Source organism: Solea solea, chromosome 14, assembly GCF_958295425.1.
Source record: "Solea solea chromosome 14, fSolSol10.1, whole genome shotgun sequence".
In the NCBI taxonomy this organism is placed as follows: Eukaryota; Metazoa; Chordata; class Actinopteri; order Pleuronectiformes; family Soleidae; genus Solea; species Solea solea.
Genome location: NC_081147.1, coordinates 6959843 through 6987006, shown reverse-complemented (window position 1 = coordinate 6987006; position 27164 = coordinate 6959843). Strand labels below are relative to the sequence as shown.

At 41.2% G+C, this 27164-nt stretch overlaps 2 protein-coding genes and 1 long non-coding RNA gene across 4 annotated transcripts in view; 2 read left to right on the top strand and 1 right to left on the bottom strand.

The window, feature by feature from the left end:
• Nucleotides 1-4: 4 nt before the first annotated feature.
• On the bottom strand, nucleotides 5-1689 carry LOC131472116 (uncharacterized). The gene is made up of 3 exons (XR_009242062.1): nucleotides 1562-1689; nucleotides 529-683; nucleotides 5-330 (listed from the first exon to the last, which is right to left on the bottom strand). It is a non-coding gene; the product is annotated as an uncharacterized LOC131472116 (long non-coding RNA).
• On the top strand, nucleotides 1587-6873 carry si:dkey-187a12.4 (uncharacterized). 2 transcript variants are annotated; one of them, XM_058648982.1, is made up of 7 exons: nucleotides 1587-1708; nucleotides 4684-5131; nucleotides 5243-5263; nucleotides 5501-5700; nucleotides 5914-6073; nucleotides 6163-6253; nucleotides 6383-6873. In XM_058648982.1, the coding sequence occupies exons 2-7, from the start codon at nucleotides 4693-4695 to the stop codon at nucleotides 6399-6401; spliced, it is 930 nt and encodes a 309-aa protein (XP_058504965.1). In that variant the 5' UTR covers nucleotides 1587-1708; nucleotides 4684-4692; the 3' UTR covers nucleotides 6402-6873. The 2 variants fall into 2 exon arrangements, with proteins under 2 accessions (XP_058504965.1, XP_058504966.1); XM_058648983.1 differs by lacking the exon at nucleotides 5243-5263 and having other exon boundaries at nucleotides 1588-1708.
• Nucleotides 6874-7550: 677 nt separating this feature from the next.
• The window catches only part of abhd18 (abhydrolase domain containing 18), a 33232-nt gene continuing 13618 nt past the window's right edge, over nucleotides 7551-27164 (top strand). Inside the window, exons 1-9 of the mRNA XM_058648954.1 lie at nucleotides 7551-7838; nucleotides 8981-9089; nucleotides 9293-9377; nucleotides 9451-9551; nucleotides 10210-10285; nucleotides 11675-11761; nucleotides 12772-12797; nucleotides 12996-13134; nucleotides 13528-13617. Of these exons, the coding sequence (XP_058504937.1) occupies nucleotides 8998-9089; nucleotides 9293-9377; nucleotides 9451-9551; nucleotides 10210-10285; nucleotides 11675-11761; nucleotides 12772-12797; nucleotides 12996-13134; nucleotides 13528-13617 (696 nt within the window). The 5' untranslated portion in view covers nucleotides 7551-7838; nucleotides 8981-8997. The remainder of the gene's footprint in view (nucleotides 7839-8980; nucleotides 9090-9292; nucleotides 9378-9450; nucleotides 9552-10209; nucleotides 10286-11674; nucleotides 11762-12771; nucleotides 12798-12995; nucleotides 13135-13527; nucleotides 13618-27164) is intronic.

Below are 27164 nucleotides of genomic sequence, written 5' to 3'. Positions count from 1 at the left end.
GATTTTTTAATTTTTTTTAACTGCTTGAAAACTACTTAATTTATTGCATTTCAAGATAATTATTAAATTAAAATGGTAAATGCAAACATTTAGTCTTTAAAAAACAAACCTGCCTCACAGGTTGTACATATCAGTTTTACCAGATAGACATTGTGAGTGTTTAACTGTAATGGTGTGGTTTGGACCCAATAGCAGCACAAAGACAGGCAGGTAACAAAATGTATTTATACATGTGCAGGAAACAATGACAGTTGCCACATGTGCTCATGACTGCCACTGAAGAGATGTTTCTTCCTCAGGTCACTTATCAGGTCCATCCAGAATTGAGACCTGAAAAGAGACATATTAAGGTGGCTGTGATTATTTTGGTGTAATTGATTAAAACATTTTCAAATCAAATCAAATGAATATCATTAAACAGCGAAGATTTGTGAGTCTTTCGAAAAGTATTCCAAGGCCATTTTGAGATGGCCTTGGAAGTGTTCACTAATAATAATGTGAAAATATAAATATGAGTAAAAACCTCACCTCAGTTTTCGGTATGTATGACTGCCGACTTTCAATGCGCTGGTTTGCCATAGAGGAGCCATACATGTGACTGGCAGCCCCAGAACATCTGTCAGTGTGTGATGATCTTAAAGAACACTCAATTGCTGCCATTGTACCATTTTCAGTGCCACAGCCTGAGTGAAGACACATTGGTATGACTCCATATTGTGACACACATAACACATAACATAACACAACACACATAACTCCAGGGTCATTGTTACTTGCTCCACACATTAACCACAGCAAAGAAAAAGACACGTTTGTTCCGTGTAGATGCCTCAAATGGTTAAAACACTAAAAATGGATCAGGCCTATTGCTGAATAAAATAAATAAGTCTTTGAAAGTAAAAAATAATGTACACACTTCAAGGATCTTTGTGAGCCCCAGTCAAGAAGGATCGAGGGGGCTGTACATAGAATCAGACTATCTACCCGCCCCTAAAACACTGAACATCACATTTGACATTCTTGCAACAGCTGAAACAAAAGTTGGTTCATCATTGGACAATATATTCTGTTGAATTAGCTTTGAATTGACATTAGCAGCTGAAAACATATAAATTAAATGTTAAAACGACGTTAGCCCCTGGTTCTCCGAAGGTTAGACACAAACCAAAACTAACATTAGAAACACAGGAAACATTATGCAGAAGCCTAACATTACCTAAACGGGACGGTAACCAAACACTGCAGCGTTCTCCTGACAATGTTCTGACAGAGTTTTGGAATGTGTGTATTTCAACCAGCTTTATTACAAATCAATACAATACAAATCGTTAGGATAACATTATAAATTGTTTACAGTTGCTAGATTCACTTTTAGGTTCAAATTTAAGGTTAGGCTCTTTATCTTACTTTTTCAGACAATTGTATGAACCACATACACTATATATGATATATTTACACCTCACTTTCTCTATTTGTATTTTGAGCTTTATGAAATGTGTAATTTGATAAATATGAAACTCAGTTGCTCAGTTCAACGTTAAAATCCAACCGTTACACTTACACCCCCACACCACTAGAAGGAAGGCTGCATTCCGGTGAACGATTGTCCCGTTCTCACTTCCGCGTCGCTGCGTAGTTACGTGCACTGTTGTCTTTACACACACAGAACCGCAGTCTTTTGGAAACACGTTTCTACACGGACTTTCTGGTAAGTTGTCGCTCGAGATAAATGGGCAGAAAGAAGACATTTATGACAATGAATCACACTTGAGCTCAATATATTTCGAAAAGAGCCCCCGTAGCCAAGTTTTAGCTGGTGTTAGCTTCTAACTTAGCCACCGGGTTAACAACTGTGATATACATTAGTAAAAAAAACTCTGGGTTCTGCCGTTCATTTGTGAGCATGCCATATCTGTCCAACTGATCATGGAGAAACATTGCTATGTCTAGCAGATCTGAATGGGCTTTCCTTCTGAACAACCACAAAGTCCTCAGGTGCCTGCGTAAAGTCGACAAACTAATGGTAAAACATCTATGTGACTGAAGGACTATCTCCCAGTTCTTAAACCCAGAGCAAAGTAAAACTTGATTAAACTAAATAAGCCTCCCATGTTGTTATAAATCGAATTCTCAATAAAGGAATGAATGCGTATATTGTTTCAAATGCTCTCCAAACTCAGAATTACTCCGAAAAACCAACCATGAAAAAAAAATACTCTGAAAAACAGAAAAAAATAAATTACTCTTTTAATATATAAAACAGAATTAATTACTCATAAAAGCAAACCAATTTGTTTTTTTTTAAGTGAATGCAATGCGATTCCTTATATTTCTGATTCATTTGTAAATGCAGCTGAAGAAATTATTTTATTGTGTGCAACATGTGTGTTTGCCTATTAGGTTTTGTGTCATTTCATCAAAGGGATATTCTGAGATGTTTGGAAATGGGCTGATGTGCTTTATTTGCGACCACTTAAAACGGTAAAATCTGACTGTGGTAGATAGCCTTTAATATTACATGGCTGTTGAGTTATATGATTTGTGTCAATATTTTCAAACAACGTTTTTCACGATTCAAACAACACTTATGTTTTCAAACAACACTTTTCACGATTCAAGCAACACCTTTTCAGAAGCAAAAAAAATATTGATTTAATCATAATGCTAAATTGCCGTTCACCTAACAGCGTTAGGCTAACGCTAGTGTTAGCCTTTCTATTAGCCTATATTCTTAAAACCTAAACCAATAACTAACCTTCCGAATTGAACAGAGCTAATGTCTCAAAGATAATCTGACAAACGTTTGATACTTACAATTATTAAGTATCAAATGATGTCGACGATGTCGACGGAGAAGTATGGAATTAGATTTGTGCCAAAAGAAACAAACATAAATAGGAATTTGAGAGAACATAAACTAATTTCATAAATAAAACGTATAACTTGCAATTAAATAATTTGTCAAATAGTGTGAATTATTAACATTATTTTGTTTACGGTTCCCTCTGCCTCTCTCTCTCTAAGCTCAGACTTTTGCGCTCTCTCGGCTTTGCGCTCTCTCGTTTGCGCTCCCTGATTTTTTGTTTGCAGTTTTGGCACAAACCTCTCAGGTGGGCAGGGTTTTTCAGCATAGCGTCCCCATTGGCTAATTAGTTTTTGACTGACACGACTCAGTAGGCTCAGTGTCCCGGAAGTTACATGTGGGTAGCAAACGGCATAGATTTATGGCTTATTTCCACCAGCTCTACTCGCCTCGCCTTAACAATCCTAAAAACATAAGTTAATCAACAACTACCAGGGATACCTCTATATTTAACAGGAGTCTTTTAAAGTGGAGTGGTGTATTTAGGGATATCGCCGGCGATAGCAAGCGGCATCACAGACCTGCCGCTGTAGTCTGTGGAGAAGGAGGCTGTGCTCCGGTACTCTGGAGACGTGTGGACAGAAATCAAGCCGAACAGTGCCGAATTGTAGATCAGTTAAAACCACTTAACAATCTCCAATATATATGCTAAAGATTTAACGTTAGCATACAAACATCAGCAGCAGCTGTCTGGAGTGGACTACAACGTTAACTTTAATTGGATGCAGTTACATAACAAGCAAACTCACCTTTTGGAAAGAAAGCCGTCAACAATTGCTTCCCCTCATTCTGCCTTCTTTCTTTTTCTTTCTGCTCTTCCTTTTTCTGATTTTTGGGCAGCATGATGCAGGTCATTCAATCTGGGCTGTGGGTGGACTAAACCATTTTGTGTCTCCAAAATGGGGCCCCCAGGATGTCCAATATGTTGACTGTAACAGTGACACAAAGTTAATTATCTCAGTTGATGTTATCAATATATTTAAAATAAATTATGACACCAATTAATAGGAGGGCCCAATTCATTCGAAATAAAAACATCGCCAGGATTTTCATGGGCCCTGGGTAGTCAGGTCCCCTTTTCCCACGCTACCACACCCATGGATGATCTTTGAGACCGGACCCCTGCGAGATGTTAATCGGTTTCATGTCTTTGCAAATAAAGCTTACCAGTTTGTCCGTAATAGCATTCTGACGAGCAGTTGTAAACCCTGCGATGTCAAGGGAGGCAAAAAAAGACGTAATTCTTGCCTGCTCGGAAAGTGGTGATCTCCATGAGTGTTTTATCGCCGTCAGCCATTTCTGAACGTGAGATTGTTGTGATTCAGAAAACTTTATTGTTCTGCGAGGGTCGTACTTGAGCAAAGCATTTTGATTTTCACACGGGAAGAGGCAGAGGAAAGATGACCGGGCTTCCATCGCCATGTTTTAACATGTGCATTTTTTTAAATACACATGTTAAAACATGGCGATGGAAGCCCGGTTTGAATAGTAATTACAGCATTCGATTATAATTGATTTTTTAAATATTCTAATTATATTTGACTCCTGAAATACGTTGCAACAGCCCTAATTTATACCTGATTGTGGTCATTCATACAGTGGCAGTAACATGACCACTGCAGGCAGTTCAGTTTACATGGCAATATACAACAGAAAAAACAGACTCATAAAGGCAACCACACAGGCACTCAAGTCTGTTAATCACAGCTGCATACCTGCAGCCTGTTGTGTCCATAATGAATTATGAAGGAATTATATTGATACAGTGATTACATTTGCCACACTTTAGCTCTGATTTGATTTTCTTACATATTTGACAGGTGAGTAGAATGAGTTCAAGGGAAGAACGGCAGGCCTACACAAAGCGATGGAAGAGGGTAAAACGAGAGTTCGCACAACTGGAACAGGCCGAGCAACAACGGGCACATCTACATAAAGAGCAGTTACAACAAGAACAGCCACAACCATCACAGCTACAACTGGCACATGAGTGTGAAGAGGTGTCAGATCTTGTAGCAATGCCAGCAGGTTCTGTGTGCAGCTCTGAGGAGGACAACGGCAGTGTTTATTCTACCACAGACCTGGACATTTGTGATGTGCCCATGGACGGACTTGTATATCAGACAAGTGACTCCTGCAATGATGATCGTAACATAAAGGGCTCACTCAAGTGCTTTTTACAACACTGGGCCTTAAAACATCAGATTCCACACTCTGCTCTTCATGACCTGGTTGTAGGGCTGAAAGCCATTGGACACCCAGGTCAAGGTACAATGGCTTTAAAGTTTTACATTTCCTGTTAAATATAATTACATGACAAGAAAGTTGAGAGTATTTTTTATTTATTTTTTTCCAAACTGGGCTTTTCAAATTTCTCAGCCAATGAGATGGACACGAAGGGTAAGGAGACACACTTGATTTGTTTACATAATGTGAATTCACCTTTTTATACCCAAATTTGAGCCAGCTCACTAGGCTTCTCTGATAAGTCAGTAATTAATCAAGCAAAGGAAAGAGCTGTATTAACATTAAAGAAACATAGAAATGATTACCAGTGCTGTTAATTTAGGTAGTGGTCTTATAAATTTGTTAAGCACTGTGTGTGTATATAGTAACACCATCAAAATTTCTCCATAGCCATGAGAACATACATAGACCGCATTGCACAGAGGGTGGACCAGGTGCAGGGCGGTGTGAATGAGCTGCTCACACGTGTGCGACCACAGTCACCCCGCGCCACTGCAGAGGATGACATATTGCTGTCTCCCTGCAGAAGTGTCACCGAACTGGAGGAGTTGGACCAGAGTCTAAATCAGCAGGAGAGGAGGAACAAAATGGTAAAAACGTTGTCATAACCTTTATTTATATTATATATCTTTATCATAATCTTGTCTTTAGACAATTCATAGGAAAGGAACATTAAATTACACAAATTCAATCTAGATATAACTGAACTGACTTGACTGACTGACAAAATGGGATTGTACAAGCTCTCCACACTGTTCTACATTGCCCAATTATGTGTATTTCTATTTTGGATGTTTTTACAGCAACGTTACCTCTCGACTCTAGGGGGACAGAGCGGAGGCATTGCCATTCGTCGTATGCTACGGCAAGTGGCTACTAATGATGTTCTGTCGCAATATAGCCTGAGGGGAAGAAAGTCGAAAAGGGCCTTCCAAGACCTTTCTATATATAGGATTATAACAGGTAAGTGTTATTTTGTTTTCCACATCATTGTTGGCTGTTGAGGTTTTAATATGATTTGTAACTTCTCTGCACTTTGACCTCTGCTATAGGGGCCTGCCAAAAAAGCTTTCCTTTACTCACTGCAGCAGAAATAGAAGACCTGACTGGGCAAGCACTCAAGTTTGCCCCACACAGACAAAGGTAAGAAATTGAAATGTGACCGCTATTTGTCTGTGTTGGCGAATGTATGTTCATAATAATTAAATGAAGGGGAAATCTAGTAGTCACTTTTAGTGATTACAAACTTGTGTTTCTTGTTCAACTTTTTAGGCCATCTGTCAAAGATTGATGGAGTGGGCCCCTCTGGACAGCCACTGCACATTTTACATTCACCTTTTTTTCCACACACCTACATAGTTTTTTTATATATATATATACAAGTAAACTATTCTATTTATACTTGGGTGATGGTGAATCAGTGGCAGAGCGAGTCGTCTTTCGACTTGAAGGATGTGGATTTGATTCCCAGATCCGCTAGTCTACATGCTGATGTGTCCATGGACAAGACCCCATGTTGCTCCTGCCGGCAGCGTGTGAATGGTTATGAAAGATGAGTGATAGAAAATGTGCTGCACATTGATGTGCTGTATGAAAGTGTGAGTGAATGGGTGAATGGCAAAAACTGTAGTGTAAAGCAGCTTTGAGTGATCATCTAGAAAAGTGCTATATAAATACAAACCATTTACCCTTTGTATTTTTTTTCCATTTTGTATATGTTGAATTAATTTTGTATATGTTGAATTAAAACTTTTTATCCTGTTGATTTTGCCTGTTCATTCATCAATGAATGCTGATGTGCAGACAGTTTAAAATGATTAATATGTACCAAATGCTGTCGTATGTTAATGCAACCAAAAGAGTGCTCTCAGAGGTTCCCTAAACGTTGTGACAACAGTAACGTTAGGAGAATATTGATCGAACCAGAAGAGAAAGTTCTTCAAATGTTGAATGAAAGTTGCGACAAAAGTAACATTAGGTTATGTTAGGAAAACTTTCCAGGACTACACACTGTCAGGAAATGTTCACAGAACCTTTTTGGTAACAAGAATTTTTTACCTGGGAATTAAACATATTCCGTTTCTCTCCATGGTGTTTGCAGTGTCCTGTACTTAATCATTGAATTTAATGGGGTTCTCATAAAGTTTTTTGTGGGCACATGTAAAACAGCCATTCTCGGGCTGTCTTCCCCATTTGTTCTGATGCAAGCATCTTTCAGGCCCTTGAATATAGCCTTTTTTGTGCAATAAAATAGGCAGTCAACATGTCCTTTGATCATAGTTTAAAATGAATGTATCTGCCACGAACACAATACTTTCTAAACCAGTTTCAAAGTAAAAGCACTCCTGAATCCATCCATTCTTTAGTCAACAAGGCTTTTATTGTGAAAAATTTGCAGGACCGGGAAATGCACGTAGAGATCTATGAATTTTTTTTTTCAAAGGCAAACACCGACTGTACTTCTTTACCAGGCGTAATATTTGTGTGGAATGCAAAGAAGAATGAAAGCATATTGTTTGAGTCACTATTATGATTTCAAAATTGGTCAGTAGCAACTAGCATGGTACAGTGAAGACGCTTTTATTGCACTTGTTGCACCGGAAGTGCCATCACGCCGTGTTGAAACAGCTTGACTAACGGACCGTTAGTGACTAGTGAGGGCAACTGATGCTAACAACCGTGCGGACCAGTCCACACCGCGACAAGAGTTGCCCGTGGTCAGCGTGAGGTATTTGAATACCCGAGTGTTTCTGTCCACACCAGTCTGTGTATGTTGTCTGTCTGAAAGCAGCAGTAGGGTTCAATGAATGGCACGAGACTAACTAGATTAGCTAAGGTAACGCTAGCTGAAGTTGAACTTCGGACAGTAGGTCAGTCATTGACAGAGTAATGTCGTGTTTGTCTTCTGTTTGTTATAGTCGCATTTGTCTTCATTGTTCATTGGAAGTCTTTAATGTTTCGGTGCTTATCATTCGCCCTCACTGTCCTCGGGGTTAGTGTAATCACACAGCTAACTGCCCACTGTAAAGGTACTACTACCCATTACTCCTGACCGTCATGTGAGCTTAAACGCGAACTATCCTGCGCCTTCACTCTTGTCACTACGGTACATTATGCTGAGTTTATGTAAGTTTGACACATCACACGTGATGTTTGGAACGTGTTTCATCGTTCTCGGTGGTCAAGACTGCTCCAGCGAGTCCAGCTGTAGTTAACTTCCTGTGAATTCATAATGTTAAGGAGTATTCAGGTCCTCAAAATATCAGTAATATCTTTATTTATGTAACACAACGCTTCACAGAACATAAAACATAACAAATATCATACACAAACAGTACATTTTAGCTTCTTATAAAACGAAGTTGTTAATGGTAGTTATAACTTTATTCCAGCACGTAATTAATGTATTTATGTAGCTATATGTTTATTTTATTTTATTTTTCCACGTTTAACTTCACAATTGTATTTATTCTTGAATTCTGATATGTATTATGTATTTTAAGTATTGATTAGTGGAGCCTGGAGCACTTTTTACTTTTTTATTAACTTAAATAATGTTTTTTTATTTTATATTTCATTATTTTTGCCATGTCATTGGTACAATATAAAGTGACATGACCTGGAGGGTCTCAGCCTTTTGTCAGCCAAAAGCCAAATATAGGCCACTTGTTTGTTACTTATGTCCATGATTCATTCCTAATATGATATTTATTCATAACATTCATAACAGGATGATATTGACAGTTATTTTTGTTGAGGAATCTCCTGGACAGTGGATCTTCTTTCAGCTTTAATATCAGATGATGCTAGATAATTTAGCATTTAGCATAATTTTTCCATTCTCAGTGATAATTTGTCTCTGTGTACTAGATGCCTGGTGCAGGTCCATGGGTGTGAGTCGACTGGATGTATTTTACAGACGGCTGCTCCTCACCAAACTCTTCATCGGAGGTTGGGGGAAGCCGGAAGACCTCAAGAGGTATGGAAAAACAGGGAAAAAACATATTGTGAGAGTTAATTTGATTGATTTGATTAAATTTCTTAAATGTATTTGGCATTGTAATTCCTCTTTGGCAGCATGTGGATGTCATGTTAGTAAACCAAATATAATTTAGAAAGGAGAAAAGAGAGTAGCAGTGTTTTGGTGGCTTGTAGGTTTTTTCTCCATCTTGTGTTTTGCAGAATCTTTGAATTCCGCAAGATCATTGGAGACAGAGAGAGGTGCAAGACTCTTGTGCCCGAGGACTATCCAGTTTACATACACAAGGTACTCCTCAGATTCTTAATTTTTCATCAGTATACATTGACTGTCATGTACAGTGTTTGTTTGTGCTGTGCAGACAGAGGAGCACTCTGACTGTCTCATCCATGATGGATTCTTCATCTCTCCCCTGGAACACTTGGTTCCTGAAATCCTGCCACCAGAGGCTGTCAAAGCCAGGTAAACAAGATTAGATCCCTCTGGGCACCTTTTTAGTTTTCTACTGTTGATGTGTCAGAGAAGATGAGTCCAGTGATCACTGGAAGTTGTAACACACACAGAGATTATGTCTGCTAAAGAAGTGCAGTCGGTGTTTGCCTTTGAAAATTACAATAAATAAAACAATTTTCATAGGTCTCTACATGAATCTAAGACGTGCATTTCCTGGTCCTACGAATATTTCACAATAAATGATTGTAGATGATTACGTACATTTATAACATTCTTTTTTATATACAAAGGTAGATTCAAGGCATCCACAGAGACATTAAAAACAACACAGACATAATTGAGAGAAATCAAAATTTAAATTAAATGAGTTAAACAATTTAAAAAAGGGTAGTACATAAATAAGTAAAACTATATAAATTATAGGATAGTGATGATTATGGCCTCAGGTTTTGTGGGGTAGTTTAGTTAAAATCACTAGAGAATAGAGTATGAATGTAAAAACGGCAATGTCAAAGCTTTTCTAAAATCGGCAGACAGCTAGTTCCAGCTCTATATGCCACTTCTAATTGTTTTTAGATTTAATAGTGTCGTGCATTGTTTCTGTTGCATGGAAAAATATGTAGCTTTGTCTGATGTACTCCCTGTGTTCATGTGTGTGTTATTCCAGATTCCAGTTTATAGTCCCTAAGAAGTGGCAGAAGAACAGACCAGTATGTATCCACTTGGCTGGGACTGGAGACCATGTAAGACCTAGAACCTTTGAAACTGAACATGACTTTAAAGACCAGAGGTGCTGTTCATAGCTGGTATTTACATCCTACTGTCTGAGTGTATCACTTAAACCCGACACTGGCATTTCTCTCCTTTGAGAACTCGTGATCAGACCTCTCCTCCCTGCCCTTTATCAATGCAAGTACTGCCTTTTGGTTATAGGCCTCTGTCAACTTATATAATATCAAACATCTCAGCATGTACACAAGACCAAAACTTAACCTGGGTTCTATCGAACCCCAGGGGTTCGGTGAGTCAGTCTCGGGGGTTCTGTGGAGGTCAAGACACACACCGACTCATATGATTTGCGATGACACGCCCCGCTTGGCCATCATTGGCTGCAGGTGATCACACTACATCACTTGGCCTATTTTTGCCGCAGGGAATTTGGTGCGCTCAGTAGTCGAATTGTGACGTTGTGTGATTTCTTTCTTAATATTTTAATCCCTTCATACTAACTATGTCGAGCAAAAAAAAAGTACAAATGTACAATATGGATATACATGTATAACGGAACGTGATGGGAGTCAGCATCCTATCTGCATGATAGCCCTGGAGATTTTCATACCGTTTGTTACAACATATCTTTGCGAGCAATCCTTTTCGAGGATGCTGGACATAAAAACGAAGAAAAGAAACAGACTTTGTTGCGAAAATGACATGAGAGTGGCACTTGCCAAGGTGAAGCCGCGCATTTCTGAACTGGTCTCTGAAAGGCAACAGCATAACTGATTTGCAGTAAGTTTTCATTATTGTGTTTTTATTTTTGTGTGAAAATCATGTTTTGCTAGTTTTCTTCTTTGAACACAGTGATATTGATGCACGGTTCATTTTGTACACCAGTAAAACATATATATACCTATTTTTTGAATTTGAAAAAAAAAACATATTTTATTTTTCTTATTAAGAAGGGTTCGGTGAATGCGCATATGAAACTGGTGGGGTTCAGTACCTCCAACAAGGTTAAGAACCACTGTTTCAAGTGAATAATAAGGCAAAATTTCCACAAGATTATAAACTGGTGTACACGGAGACTAATTATGTTTGTACCAAGGCTAATCATTACAGGCAGGTCAGCTGTTGGTGCACTTGTCTTTGATAACTCGCTCTCTCTCTCTGCTACTACTGTGCATATGAATCATTTTTATTTTTAATTAATTACACACAGAAGCTCCAGTCATATTTGTTGTTGCACTTTGGAGAATAGAGTTAGTAGATGGATAGCTAAATGTCCCTGTTTGTTCACCAACCACATCCTGCTACATCCTGCTACAACAGCAGCTAACTCTGAACTTCCCGCTTCACCTGCACCTGTTGTATTCTCTGCTACTGAAGTATTTATAATGTTTGTTTGTATACAGTTCTTCTGGCGTCGGCGGACCTTGATGGCCAGACCTATGATCAAAGAGGCAGGAATGGCTTCACTGATTCTGGAGAACCCATATTATATCCTTCGATATTAAAAATAACAACAAAGAGTACAGACTATCTAGACCTCTGGACTGTGTGTGGATAACCGTTGTAGTTGTTTGGGAGCAGTAAGTGCATGTAGTTCACGTGGGTTGAGGCAGAGCAAAGTGCAACTAGGCTGGATGAAGATCAGCGGTGAGATTAATAAATACACTCATTGTCTCATTGCTCTGTAACATCAGAGCCAATCACAGTGAAGCATGATGACAGCAGCTCAGCTTAAATTTGACACCGCAGTTTTTGCAACACCTTATACCTGGCAGTTATCCTTGTCTCATTTGTATGGTCAAACGATTCAGAAGAATAGAAGAAGATGGTAGCCATTCACAAAACTGTTGTTACATTTCTTTGCTTTTCATTTAGTCTGAACTCATTAACATCTTCTTAAATAACACAAGTAATGAGGAACTGTCTGCTGTGGTTACTGATAAACAGCTGCTTGTTATATACTATAGCTGCTGCTAGCTCACTGGTTTGGTTTGATGGGTTAATGTGGTGAGTCCATGTTTAACTTCACTTGTATTCCTATAGGACACACAAGACACACAATGGATTAATAAATGTCAACTATAGAAGTTATATTAATAATTATTTGACATGGTCGTTCTATGTGGACCTACAACATAACCACTGAAGGTCATTTGGCCAATAAAGGCAGGTTGGGTGCATCTACACCTGTACGTTCATGTGGTCAAGCACTGTCCAACTGCAAACCCATCACCAGCTCTTGATACAGGTGTAACTGGGTTTAAAGGAAGATGACTGGCTGTGTGTATTTTTACAGTCAGTGTTGATATATTCCATGTTTTTCATGTTGATGCTCTAGAAACTATGTCTTTAGCAAATGTAAAAAGTACATTAATCAGAAAGTGTATAGGAGATTATGCTCCTGTCTGCAGCAGACATAATGGGACTGACTTTCAACAACCTCTGGTCGTGTTGTTTTGTTATCTTTGCATCTTTTTATTCCTTGACTGACCTTTTACATGGCTACCGAAAACCCAAAGACCAACTGTAAGTTTACTCCCTTTTAATTGCTATTTATTTGAATTATTAGCATTTTGATAAACAGCACACTTTTAATTAATTATGTCCTATTCAAGTAAATTAAAGCAAGTTCAGAGTTTTAGAAATGCAAGAAAAAAAAATATTTCAGTGGTACCACTTCAGTGGAAAGTAAACAAGGAAATTATTTGTCACACTATATTTTAGGCGTTCCTGTCTGAAGAATGTGTCTGACTTGTTTGTAATGGGAGGATCTTTGATCCTGGAGTCGACTGTGCTTCTCCACTGGCTGAAAAGAGAAGGATACTGGCCATTAGGGATGACGGGTATCTCCATGGGAGGATATGTGAGTCCCCATAACAACACACGTTCTGTCATTTCTGTTGTTTCACTAGTATCCCTCAACAACCAATCAACCAACATGCTTGTCATTCTGACAGCTCAAAGTCAATGACATCTTAATGGAGATATGGTTAAACCTCCTCATTGGGGAGTTCTGGCTCCTGATTAGGTTAAATGTTAAGGGATACTGGAAAGGTTTAAAGATTTACTGTCGGGAACTGTGAGACCATGTTACTGAGCAAAGATTTATCTATGAGTGATCGCTGTCAGATTGTAGAGCTATTAAAACTTAGAGTTAAATATTTCATCAACAGCAGCTTTAATTCACCAGTCAGCATACAAAACAAACAGGTCTTATAATGCCTCAAAAAGTTGATATTTTTGTCTTTGTGTCCAGATGGCATCCCTGGCAGTGACTAACTGGCCAAAGCCCATCCCTTTGATCCCCTGTTTGTCCTGGTCCACTGCCTCCAGTGTCTTCACTACGGTAACCGACTTATTGTACCTGACTGATCACTGAGGAAGTTCAACATTTTGAAACCGTATAACCAAATGTTGTAGCAGAAGCAGATGTGCTGTGTTTCCCCTTCTGTCTGGTAGGTGGAGGCTTTGATGATGATCATTCAGAGTGCAACTTGCAGGCTATGTCAGCCCAGTCAGCTCCACTTCAGTCCTCTTGTCAGTTTCATTTAAACTCAGAATAAAAGAATATGTTTATCATTCACTATCATCTTGAGAAAAGATGCATTTGCAGCCCACAACTCTTAAACTACTTAATCTCTACTGTTGCCATTCTTTTGCCTGGAGTCCACTCAAATTACATATTGTATTTTCCACATATTACTCATATTACTAAAGTGCCAAATTGGCTGGTGGTCATGTGACTTTCTCTATATCTTAGTGTGGTAACTCCTGTACAGTGAACTAGTTGATTGAAACTGGTGCAGTGTTATATTGACATCTTTGGACAATTGCCCTGAAAATAAATCATAACCAGTATGGACAGGAGGATCAGTTACTTTCCAGTACATACAGGCATTTGAGTATTGGTTCAGATTAGTCTATAGTTCAGCAATAACAGGGACTGGGGCAGATTAAGACAATATTTCATAAGAATCTTTGATTTGGTGATACAAGCACTAAATATGGCACGAATGATGTTCAGGATATACTTTTTAAGAAAATCCAAGCTGGCAACCTCGTCAAATGCAAAAAAAAAAGTAGGTTTTCAAAGTAGAACTTGAATGAACACGTGTTAATGGTCACTCCGGAGTATAGTTCGCACCAGCCAAAAATGCATAATGAAGAAGAAAAAAACATATATAGGTCGCACTGGACTATAAGTCGCATTTTATTTACATGAAACGGTAACACCAAGAAGGTCCTACCGCAAAGTCAGTTGACCTTGAAGCCTCTCCCGGCAGCACGTTGCTCAAGCACCCTTTTGCGAACTCGTTCCTCTAGCTGTGGCCATCTAGCTTTTTTCCCGCAATTAGCTTTTTTTGTTTTCATCATTGCAGTAAGTGTAACCTCCGCTTTTCGCCAGTCTCTCACAAGTTTCTGGTTCACTCACAAACTTTCTTTCTGAGCAGCAGAAAGAAAGTCAATCGAGCAGCGATTACCGTTTTCGGCTGCATATTTCACTACTTGCAGCTTGTAATCTGCAGAATATGATTTTATTGAATTGAATTTATATGAATTTTTAGTGGTACAGGAGTTGCAGATACCGCTACACATGTATGGTATTTGAAAATACCACACATGTGAAATTATATATTATATTACATACACATATATACATATATATGTCGCACCTGTGTATAGGTCGCAGGACCCGCCAAACAATGAAAAAAAGTGCGATACCCCGGAAAATACGGTACTAGCTTTAGTTGTAGTTTACTAACTGTTGTAGTGGTATACTCACTGTAGTTTGTAGTATACTTAATGTCCCAAATGCTATCTAATAAGCCCCTGTATATGTCTCAACTAGAAGTTTAGTTGGTTAGCCTCCCAAAAGAAGTAGGTGATGAGGTTAACATCACTTGTCAGCCCACCACGCGGGGAAGAAGCGAGGTTTTGAATTTGAAGTGAGCATTTCCTCACTCTTGCCCCTTCTTTGTGATGAGGCCCATTCTGTTGCCACAGTGAGGCATTCCATGAACAAAGTCTATTGCACACCTCAACCCAGACCAGGTTCCCGTGATAAATACAGACCAGCCTATTTATGCTCTTGCCAACAAGTCCAGTGGCACTGGCCTGACCTGTATGTTGAGGACAAATGTGTTGTAATGTTTGGCAGTCTTCACATAGAGATGGTTGCATTCAGATCACTTGGGACCCTGCTTCAGAGTAGTGAGTGGACAGGTGCTCTTGTGGAGGCTGGGGTGGCTTCTTCTGGAACAGCTGACTCCTTTCTTTCTGCCTCAAGTGTCATAGGAAAACGCCACATGCACCAAGTCACAGCGTGCTGTCTCCACATGCTCCAAAAGGAAGTATATGAGTATCATTGTGCAGAGGAGAACGAAGGAGCCCTGAATTTCCTGAAGTGGGTGCCATTGGAGTTACTGAGGATCCATCTGCACTGAGGCAGTGGATGGTGTCTGGACCAGCAGTTAGCCAGTTAGTCAACCAGTAAGTTGGCGTCTCAGGTCAAAGTAGCAAATTTAGTTGTCAGGCATCATGAGCAGACCAGTCAGTCTCAGAAGTCCTTCACTCACAATGTCTAGAAGTTGTTTGGTGTGATGAAAGATGTGGACAATCCTTTCCAGGAAGACTCCAAAGATCTGCTCACATTGGACACAAAAACCAATAGCACATACCAGTGCTGCTGAGCATGTAAGAACTCACTTTGAGAAAGGTCAAGTTGCCTTCAGAGTAGGCCTGCACGATTCCGGGAAAAAATATGAATCCCGATTTTTTTTAGCTTAGAATTGATATCATGATTCTCTGGCACGATTTTTTCCCCTCACGAAGTGTAAAGTTTATTGCACACATGAATCATGACAAAACAAAACAAATTGACAGTACCACTTTCGGATCTCTTGCCTTGAACGGCTTCATCATATTGCACTTCGTGGTGACGTTTGAGGACCTACAACATAACCACTGAAGGTCATTTGGCCAATAAAGGCAGGTTGGGTGCATCTACACCTGTACGTTCATGTGGTCAAGCACTGTCCAACTGCAAACCCATCACCAGCTCTTGATACAGGTGTAACTGGGTTTAAAGGAAGATGACTGGCTGTGTGTATTTTTACAGTCAGTGTTGATATATTCCATGTTTTTCATGTTGATGCTCTAGAAACTATGTCTTTAGCAAATGTAAAAAGTACATTAATCAGAAAGTGTATAGGAGATTATGCTCCTGTCTGCAGCAGACATAATGGGACTGACTTTCAACAACCTCTGGTCGTGTTGTTTTGTTATCTTTGCATCTTTTTATTCCTTGACTGACCTTTTACATGGCTACCGAAAACCCAAAGACCAACTGTATCCATCTCTTCCAGAAAAGGTCGGAGAGGTACTGTACTTGCCTCCAGCGCCTTCTCACATACAGATCATGAGGTTCAAACGCTCCAGGTGGCATAGCTGGTTTACCCCTTAATAGAAGAAGATGGTTAGGTGTTAGAGGTTCCAGGCAGAGCATTGATGCATGCATCGGTGTCCAGTGAAACTGCCACCTCCAGGTGGACAGCCCTACTTGCCATACAAGTAAATATAACACCATATCGCTTGCAGGTTGACCTTCCTCTCCTCACGTCAACTGGACCAAAATAATCCACACCTGTGTTGGTAAATGGTGGAAGATCAGGAAGAATTCTCACCAATGGCAGGTCAGCCATTTTTTGTTCCAATGCTCTTCCATTATATCACCTACAAAAGCTGCAATCACCAATTATTTTCCTGACAGCTGCATTGGCGTTCGTGATCCAAAATCTCTTCCTCACCTTAGACAGTGTGTGAGCCTGCCCACCATGGCCGAGATTCTGGTGCACATATCTGAGGATGAGCATGGAAATGTGCTGATCTTTGGAGACAATGAGTGGATGCTTGGCTTCCTCAGGCATTGCTCCTCTGCTCAGTCTTCCTCCAACTCTCAGGAGCCCATCCTCCAAACTGGGTCCAGCCGGTATATGGGACTCAGTCGACTCACTGACCCTTTCCCAGACAACAAAGCAGACACCTCTTCACCAAACCTCTGTTGCTGACAGAAACGAATTATTGCACCCTCTGCTCCCAGCAAATCATCCAGTGTCAGACTGCCACTCATGAATGTTGACGTGTCTCCCTTTCTTTCAATCCTCCTTGAGTTGCCATGCCCTCTTTTCTCCAGACAATTAGTCACAGGAGCCTCCAACTGCTTCCTCCTGCAACTCTGTGCCAACAACATGACCTTCCACCTTAGGATCCAGGCAACAGCTGTCTTGAGCCTCCTCCAGTCAGAAAAGAAGGCAATGAGCTGGTCCGTAGGACAGGAGATGTCACACACACTGATGGCATTCACCATTACCTCCTTTCTGACCTCTTGGTCATCAGAGTCCACGGAGATGTCCAACACAGTTTTAGGCCAGTCCTCCTCCGGCTTCCAAAGAAATGCAGGACCTTCCGGCCACCTGGTCTTGTTCAGAAAATCAGAGACCCTCATTCCCCTTGAAGCGTCGTCAGCTGGATTATCCTTAGAACCCACATGCCTCCATTGTGAGGGTTCAGATGCTTCTCTGATGGTGGAGATTCTGTTGGCCACGAACGTGTGAAAGCGCCTGTCCTCATTATTAACATACTTCAAAACTGACGTGCTGTCAGTCCAAAAGACTGAATCCTCCACTTGGATATCCAGCTCTGCCTTTAACAATGAGTCCGCTCTGACTGCGAGGACAGCTGCTGTCAGCTCCAGTCGGGGAATAGTCACAGCCTTCAGAGGTGTCACCCTGGCTTTGCCGAGCAGAAAGGTGACCTGGATGTTGTTTTCCTGATTTAACATACGGACGTATGTTACAGTTCCGTATCCACCCACGCTGGCATCGGCAAAGTGATGTGTTTGGGCATATTTGATCCCTCCAAACTCCACTGGCTTGATGCACCTTCTCACTTTGAATGCAGACAGCTGCAACAGGTCCTCCAACCACCTTTTCCAACGAGGCAAGATGTCCTTGGGCAGATCATCATCCCATCCACTACCTCTCCTACAGAGCTCCTGTTGCATCATCTTAGCAGGCAAGGTGACTGGGGCCAGAAAACCCAACGGATCGTACACTGAGCTGGTGACTGACAGCATACCACGTCTGGTGAGAGAATGTTGTTACATCTCCATCTTAAACCTGAAAGAGTCAGTCTCCACACACCACAGTATACCCAGAGCCCTTTCCATTGGCACGTTGTCTCTGTCCAAATCTAACTCCTTCAGGTCCTTGGCCCTTTGCTCCTCCGTGAGGGCTTGTAACACAACACGACTGTTGCTTATCCACTTCTCCAAGATGAAGCTCCCCTTCTGACACAGAGCAGTTAAATCCTTTATCATTCGGATCGCTTCTTCTGCAGTGGCTAAGCTCTTTAAACAGTCATCAACATAGAAATTCTGCTTAACAGACTGAACCACCTCCTCCAAAAACTCAGGCTGATTGTCATCCGCAGTTTTCCTCAGTGCATAACTTGCACAGCTAGACGATGACACGGCGCCGAAACAGATGCACAGTCATCCGATACTCCCTGAGATCCTGAGTGATGTCACCTGATGGAACATGGCTTGAATGTCACCCATGAAGGCTACCACTTCATTCCTGAAACGAAGAAGAACTCCAAGCAATGAGCTGGTGAGGTTGGGACCTGGCAACAATTCACCATTCAAGGATACTCCTTGAATTGTGACTCCACAGTCAAACACCACTCTGAGCGATCCTTTCCTCGGATGGCGGACACCATGGTGAGGGATGTACCACACCTTACCCCTTTCACCATGCAGCTGTTGCTGAGGTACTTGCTCTGCATAGTTTTTACTGATGAGTGTGTTAATGTACTCAGCATACTCCTGATGCAAGTATTTGTTGTTCAGGAATTTCCTCCTCAAACCCTGGATCCTTTGCTTAGCCACTGCAAAGTTATTAGGCAGACAGACCTTTTTGCTCTTATATGGAAGTTTCAAACGGTTCCCTTCTGAAGTACTGCTGAGCGCTCCATGATTTCCAGAAACCTTTGGTCTTCTCTGGACATTTCCTTCTCCTTTATGGTTTTCTCATTAACCTGACAAGGACAGTGATAATACCACCTATATACACCTGAGCTCCCCCTCTGAGAGCACAGCGACCTCACACACACATTGAGTGAATTACACCAAACCTCATAACACAATCAAACACATTCGGCTCCTATAGTAGGAGTCATCAGGGCTGGGCGATATGGACTAAAAGTCATATCTCTATATTTTTTAGCTGAATGGCGATACTCGATATATATCTCGATATTTTTTCTGTGATGTAATTGGGGTTTCCCCCAAAGCATTATAGCATATACGATCAAATGTTTTCCAGAGGCAAAAATTTTATCTGAAAATGAATGCTTAATTGGGTTTGAACAATTTTCTCAATTATTTCACCTAGATATTTAACACAGCTTGTTGATATGATAATTAAATAATGTCTTATGATTAATATTGACAACTTTGGGCTTCCATATGTCCAAAAGTGACTGACAGTAATGGAAAATAAGTCAAAACTCTGTAGTGTGTGAACTATGAACCAGCTATTTCCTGCCTCCTAACCACGAGCTGAACAATAAATCTAATGGCGCGTTTCTACCTGCTCTACTCGCCTCGCCTTGGCACGGCACGGCACGATTAGGTTGCATCTCCACTACAAAAAAGTACCTACTTAACGTGGAAGGAGTCATCACTGCACGGCTGAGTGAAACTGCGGTGACTTGTTTTATACGTGACACACACACACACACACACACACACACACGAGTGACTAGTGACTTTACGCCAGACTTCTGTAGTTTTTTGGAGATTAACCCACGTTAGGATTGTTAAGTAGTTTTACCTTATCTACAATTCGGCACTGTTCGGCTTGATTTCTGTCCACATGTCTCCAGGGTACAGCCTCTTACTCCACAGGCAGCGGTCTGTGATGACGCTTGTGATTGCCGGCGCTGTCCCTAAATACACCACAGCACTTTAAAAGACTCCTGTTAAATATAAAGGGTTTCCCTGGTAGTTGTTGGAGATTAAGCCACGTTGATCTGCAGTTCGCGTTGTTTGGCTTGATTTGTGTGTGGGACGTCTCTTCCTGTGACGGGACTCTGGCCAGTCAGCGGCCGGCAGTCTGACCAATCATTGCATAGTACCTACTACTAGTACGCTTGGAACCTCGCCGGAGCAGGTACTAAAAATAGTACTTGGTACCAGATACTATGCTAGTGGAAACACTACTTAAACAGTGCCGTGGCAAGGCGAGTAGAGCCGGTGGAAATGCGCCATAACACACCAAGAGAGGCGGGACTTAAGGCAGAACAGCCAATCATCAGCTGGTCCAGGCCGGTGTCATGTTTGAGGCAACAACGGGAGGGGGAGAGGAGGCAACTGCAGCGAGTGCAGAAACAAAGTGGCCAGAGAGGTAGCAGCAAATGTAGTGAGGCGTTTGTGCAAAACTGAGGAAAAACTGCAGAAAAAGTTTCGGTGTTGAACCCTCACCTTGAAAAGGGGGGGTTTTAAAACACCCACCTCCCCCACGGGTGCGACGCCCCGGTGTGTCTGTGTATGTGTAGGGATGCAGGGAGAGTGAGAAGAGAAATAGGTGCAAACTTGCGACCCATGTATTGTCATTTTAACACAAAAGGATTTATATCGATACAAGCGATATTATCCCGTATTATATCTCGTTTAGAAATATATCGATATATATTAAAATAACGATATGTCGCCCAGCCCTAGTAGTTGTCCAGTTCAGCTTTAGTGGCATAAAAATATCACTTGTATTGACTTGTATCACTTGTATTGATTGACAAATGTGAAACTCCATGAATGAAACATATAGATTATAAAGCTTATAAATGCTTTTTGGGCCGCATGAGTATTTTTTGTTTCAGTACCACGAGTGGCCACCATGACAAAATGTCTTCAAGGCTGGGGGGGTGATGCTCTAGTTCTCATAGTACATCCATGCCATGGAGTGCATTGTCACTTAAGCTAGATTGTACTTGTAAAATACTGCCACCTGCTGATGAAGGGAGGCATTATTGAGACAAATATAACGTCTCAAAAATCCGTAACTGTGGAAAGAGAGGAATGCGTGTGCTGGCGATCCACAAATGTGGAAGCGCAATTCACAAATACAATTTTCTGTTTTACAAAAATCATTATTTACAAATACACATCCATATTTTTAAAATTCTATATAGGACTTGTATTCAGACAGAACCTGAGACAACACCTTGCTTTGCTCCTACACCCTCCCAATGATTTTTTACCTTGAGCCCCATCTTGTCGGACACTCTGTTATCAGTGAGTGCTCTGGTAAATTTGATTCTTGCTGTGCCTTTTTCGGTGCCATCTTCTTTTTCCAGCTATGAGAATAGACACCAACCATCTGTTTGCAAAGTTGCCCATTTAACTCTTGAATCAGCTTTAACAGAATTTTCGGGACAAAAAAAGAAAAACATAAACATTAAATGAGAATTACAGGCTGAAAATGTAAGGATAGTAATGGTAAACTTTGCATGGTAGATTTTCTAGCAAGAGAACCAAGTAAATCCAAGAAAGCCGTATTACAGACAACAGTAAGGAAAGCATATAACACAGTTTTATCATCTACTTTTGATGATAAATAATCTTATCTGCTCATAATATTAATTATACATTAACTAGGTATTTGTAAGGGCTTCAAAGAAAAACATTAAGAGAAAAACTATACTGAAGACAATACGCACATAAATTAAATCCGTATGAATGAACACATTAAAAAATCGTACACTCTTAAACTCACCAGTTGCAAGATGCAGACAGACACTGTCTTAATCCCAGAGCAATACTCTCTCTGGCGTGGTCAGTGGGAAAATATGCTGCAGGCTGCGACTTTTCAACTCAAAGTTGTCATTTACAAAAATCAAACTAAGATACTGCTTAGTCGTTCTGCTTGACCACATCAGTAGTTGTGGCATAATACTCCACATTTTTCAGCTCTGTTACACTCCATGTACAGCTGTGGGATGGCAACCTGGTTGAAGTTTGTGAGAGAGGGAATCATGTATTTTCTGTCCAGTGTGCGGAGGAGGTTTTTAAATCCGACTCTGGTGACCACATTAACAGACACCATGTCCTTGCCAATGTGTGTTATGGTGGCAGTCGTTATCTACCGGTGTCTTCGGCTGCTCTTATCATATGGAGTTACACTGGCAAAAGATGCTTTTTTGTCATGCACTCGTCATGCAAATGCCCATGGTGATTTTTCAAGTGCTGGTATAAATTGGTTGTGTTTCCGCTGGATGTTGCAACTTTAGCGTGACAGGTTTTGCACAGTACCTGTTTCTGGTGCACATCTATAGCCTTAAACCCGAAATACTCCCAAATGATCGACATGCTGTTTTTCTTGGGGATTAAATCCCCTAACTCCGCTTCTGGTCCAGCTGAAGCCATTTCAGAACTTAAGGAGCAAGTGGAGCAGGTTATACCTATCCACAAGCAGCATGCCACTTCTGATTGGTGAGCTTGGAAGGAAGGGAGATGGCATGTATGTTTAAAATAGTTGACACAACAGATCCTGGGTCAGTCAGGAGCACTGCAAAAAACGTAGCTTTCACGATCACATGATCGCGTTGTCTGAAATTGCAATTTTCTATCAGAAAACGATAAATCGCCCAGCCCTAGTGAATACCCACCTATCATAGACGATGCAGACTTCAACATCCTTGAGAAGTTTGTTGTCACCATGTATGACAAGCACAGTACTACAGGCAAGGTTGATGAGGCACTCCACTGCCACTCCACCGACAGGCACATCCCTCGTTCAGCATGTGAGAAGGTCTGCCTTCCAAGCTGCCTGCACATGGGGTCAGGCAACAGTGTGCAAAATGCACATTGGAAGCCCTGCCAACTGAGGCTGGCAAAAAGATCGTGAGGTCTAGCTAGTTCTCTGGACAACCCTTCCACCCATTGCTCAGACTTGTGAGCACTTGACAAAATGTGGCTGCAAGACTGAATGCAGAGGATGATGCAAATTATATTGTGTACACACTTGCAAATGTGAGGACTAAAAGAAGAACCAATCAAAACTGCACATCAACAGCAAGTCCACTCAAACAACACACAAGTCTATCAGTTTCTTTTGAGTGAAATCCCCATTGAATCATCATAATATTCAGTAATTTTGATTTTCTAAATGCAGATTTTTGATTTCTGACACTCGAAAACATATACACTGCCTAGCCAAAAAAAAAGTTGCCACCTGGATTTAACTAAGCAAATAGGTAAGGGGTTGCTGCAGTTGCTGAATATAATGAATGACCAGATTATTCCATCAATGCATCTTTTTCTTCCCTGATGACTTGGGCGTAATCCAAAATGACAATGCCAGGATTCATCAGGCTCAAATTGTGAAAGAGTGGTTCAGGGAGCATGAGACATCATTTTCACACATGGATTGGCCACCACAGAGTTCATTAACCCCATTGAGAATATTTGGTCAGGCAGTGTATTTTGATGTATAGACCATCAAAATAGGATTATTCAATCAAAATATTTGGCCAGATCATAAATGAGACGACCGGACAAAATTAAATAATTGTGTGGGTTTGTTTGTACTTACAATAAAAAAAGCACAGCATTAAGGTTTTTAATTTTGAGGGTGGAATTTGCAGTTATTTTTATTTTTGATTAAACATCAAAAATAAAGTTCTATTTTTCCTCTTACTTCGTTTCAGGTTTATGAACTTTAACCAGTAATACAAACAACAGTTGCTGGCTAGATAGATTACAGTAAAACATACACACGGACAAAATTGTTGGTACCCTTCGGTTAATGAAAGAAAAACTCACAATGGTCACAGAAATAACGTGAATCTGACAAAAGTAATAATAAATAAAAATTCTATGAAATTTAACCAATGAAAGTCAGGCATTGCTTTTTAACCATGCTTCAACACAATTATTTAAAAAATACCCATGAAACAGGCCTGGACAAAAATGAGGGTACCCCTAGAAAAGACTGAAAATAATGTGACCAAAGGGACATGTTAATTCAAGGTGTCTCCACTAATTAGCACCACAGGTGTCTACAATCTTGTAATCAGTCAGTGGGCCTATATATAGGGCTCCAGGTTGTCACTGTGCTGTTTGGTGACATGGTGTGTACCACACTCAACATGGATCAGAGGAAGCGAAGGAAAGAGTTGTCTCAGGAGATTAGAAAGAAAATTATAGACAAGCATGTTAAAGGTAAAGGCTATAAGACCATCTCCAAGCAGCTTGATGTACCTGTGACTACAGTTGCACATATTATTCAGAGATTTAACCTCCCTGGACGTGGCCACAGGAGGAAAATTGATGACAAATTTAAAGAGACAGATAATACGAACGCTCTATGTTTACACAGGAACAAATGAAGCATATCAAGAAAAGAACACTGTCCCTACTGTGAAACATGTAGGAGGCTATGTTCTGGGTCTGCTTTGCTGCATCTGGCACAGGGTTCTCGTATCTGTGCAGGGTACAATGAAACCTCAAGACTATAAAGGGATTCTAGAGAGAAATGTGCTGGCCAGTGTCAGAAAGCTTGGTCTCAGTCGCAGGTCATGGGTTTTGCAACAGGACAATGACCCAAAATGCACAGCTAAAAACACCCAAGAATGGCTAAAAGGAAAACATTGGACTATTCTAAAGTGGCCTTCTATCAGCCCTGACCTCAATCCTATTGAGCATCTTTGGAAGGAGCTGAAACATGCCGTCTGGAAAAGGCACCCTTCAAACCTGAGACAACTGGAGCAGTTTGCTCATGAGAAGTGGGCCAAAGTACCTGCTGAGAGGTGCAGAAGTCTCATTGACAGTTATAGGAATCATTTGATTGCAGTAATTGCCTCAAAAGGTTGTACAACAAAATATTAAGTTATGGGTACATTTTTGTCCAGGCCTGTTTTGTGAGTTTATTTTTTTAAAGGGGACATATTATACCCTATTTCCCCCATTAAAATAGTTCCCTGGTGTCCTAATGAACATGTCAGTGACATGCCTTGGTCAAAATACCATAAGGATGAAGCATCATAGCAGTTCAATAACCCTGCTAAGCCCGCCCCTTTCAGAACGCTCGGTTTTCGTGCATGGTCCCTTTACATGCAAATGAGACACAGGCAAACACACACCCACTTCTTCCAGGGGGTTTCTGATTTGTCCTCTTTACAGCGCTTTACAGCTCTATTCGTCTCCCCCTCCCTCCACTAGTTCTCTGACAATATCAACATGGCAGCGTGCGCAGAAAACAGCGAGAGTGCCGTCACAGGAAGAGACGTTCTACATAAGGATCGAGCCGAACAGTGCCGAACTGTTAATCAGTTAAAAACACTTAGGAACAGCACCACTGATCGCCAGCGGCGCGCGGCGAGCTGCATAAGCTGGCTCTGTATGTTACTGTATCAGACCGGTGACTATGCTCCGGAGACCTCTCCACCGCTGATCGCCACCGCGGCACGCTGGCGATCAGCGAGCTGCCTAAACGGCCGCTGTATGCGACTGATCATCAGCTCCGGTGCAGACCGGTGACGGTATGCACCGGAGCTGGCGATCAGTCGCATACAGCGGCCGTTTAGGCAGCTTGCCGCTGGCGATCAGCGGTGGCGATCAGCTGATTTTCACAGAGAGTGCAGCACCGCTGCACAGAGAGTGCAGCACCGCTGATCGCCAGTGGCGAGCTGCATAAACGGCCGCTCGCCGCTGTATATGTGATTGTATCAGACTGAGTCTGTGCTCTGGTCATGGAGGACGTACTGAACAAATATTTTTAATTAGGACGTGTCAGAATGGTCAGTTATGAGCTCTATGTGACCTTTTCTTAACAACGTGTGTGTGTTTGTACGTCGGTGAAATACGTCCCCTGACTAAATACGGCGACCGCTGGCCGCAGTCTAGTGCGAACACACGAACACACGTTTGCTGACTTTATCCGGCACATTAGCTTCATATATCAAATCCTCTGTGGAAGTTTGTGTAAAACACTGTGCTCCACTGTGCAGCCACCAACAGCACACTTGTCCCTCCGCGTTGACATAATACCGCTCTTCCTCCCTCGCCTGCACTCTCGCAGGGACAAGGTGGAGCTCTCGAAGTAAACTTACTGGTGGGGCGGTAACATTCGCGGTGAAATGCGCATGCTGCCGTCATAAGCGCAGGGAATTCAACATCGAGTGTTTTATCGCCTATACTTACACTAAGGGGAACCACGAAAACATGACGGAGTATTCTTTTTCCACACTTTGGCGACTGGTAGGGCCTCCAGAGTCCCAAATATAAGTATTAAAATGGTTAAAAAGTTGATTTTGCGTAATATGTCCCCTTTAAATAATTCTGTTGAAGCATGGTTGAAAAGCAATGCCTGACTTTCATTGGTTAAATTTCATAGAATTTTTTTTTAATATTACTTTTGTCAGGTTCAAGTTATTTCTGTGACCATTGTGAGTTTTTCTTAAATTAACCGAAGGGTACCAACAATTTTGTCCACGTGTGTATGTGGATATCTGTAAACAAAATGCATTTTTGTGTTGTCCGTAACCATGGTGCAAGACTGACCGAGGCAGAACAGTGAGTGGAAGAAACGGAGACAGCTAACATCGAGTTAAGGGATGCTCTGCTCGATTCACTGAAACAGCAGACACTACTTTAGGCCAAGGTAACGGACCTTGAAGGAAGATCACGCCGTAATAACATCTGTATATACGGCATTAAAGAAGGCACCGAGGGAAGCTCAATGCTAACATTTATTGACCACTTCATGAAGACGGAGCTGGCGCTTGATGCTAGCACGGATTTACAAATCCAGCAAGCCCACCGGTCTATCGGCC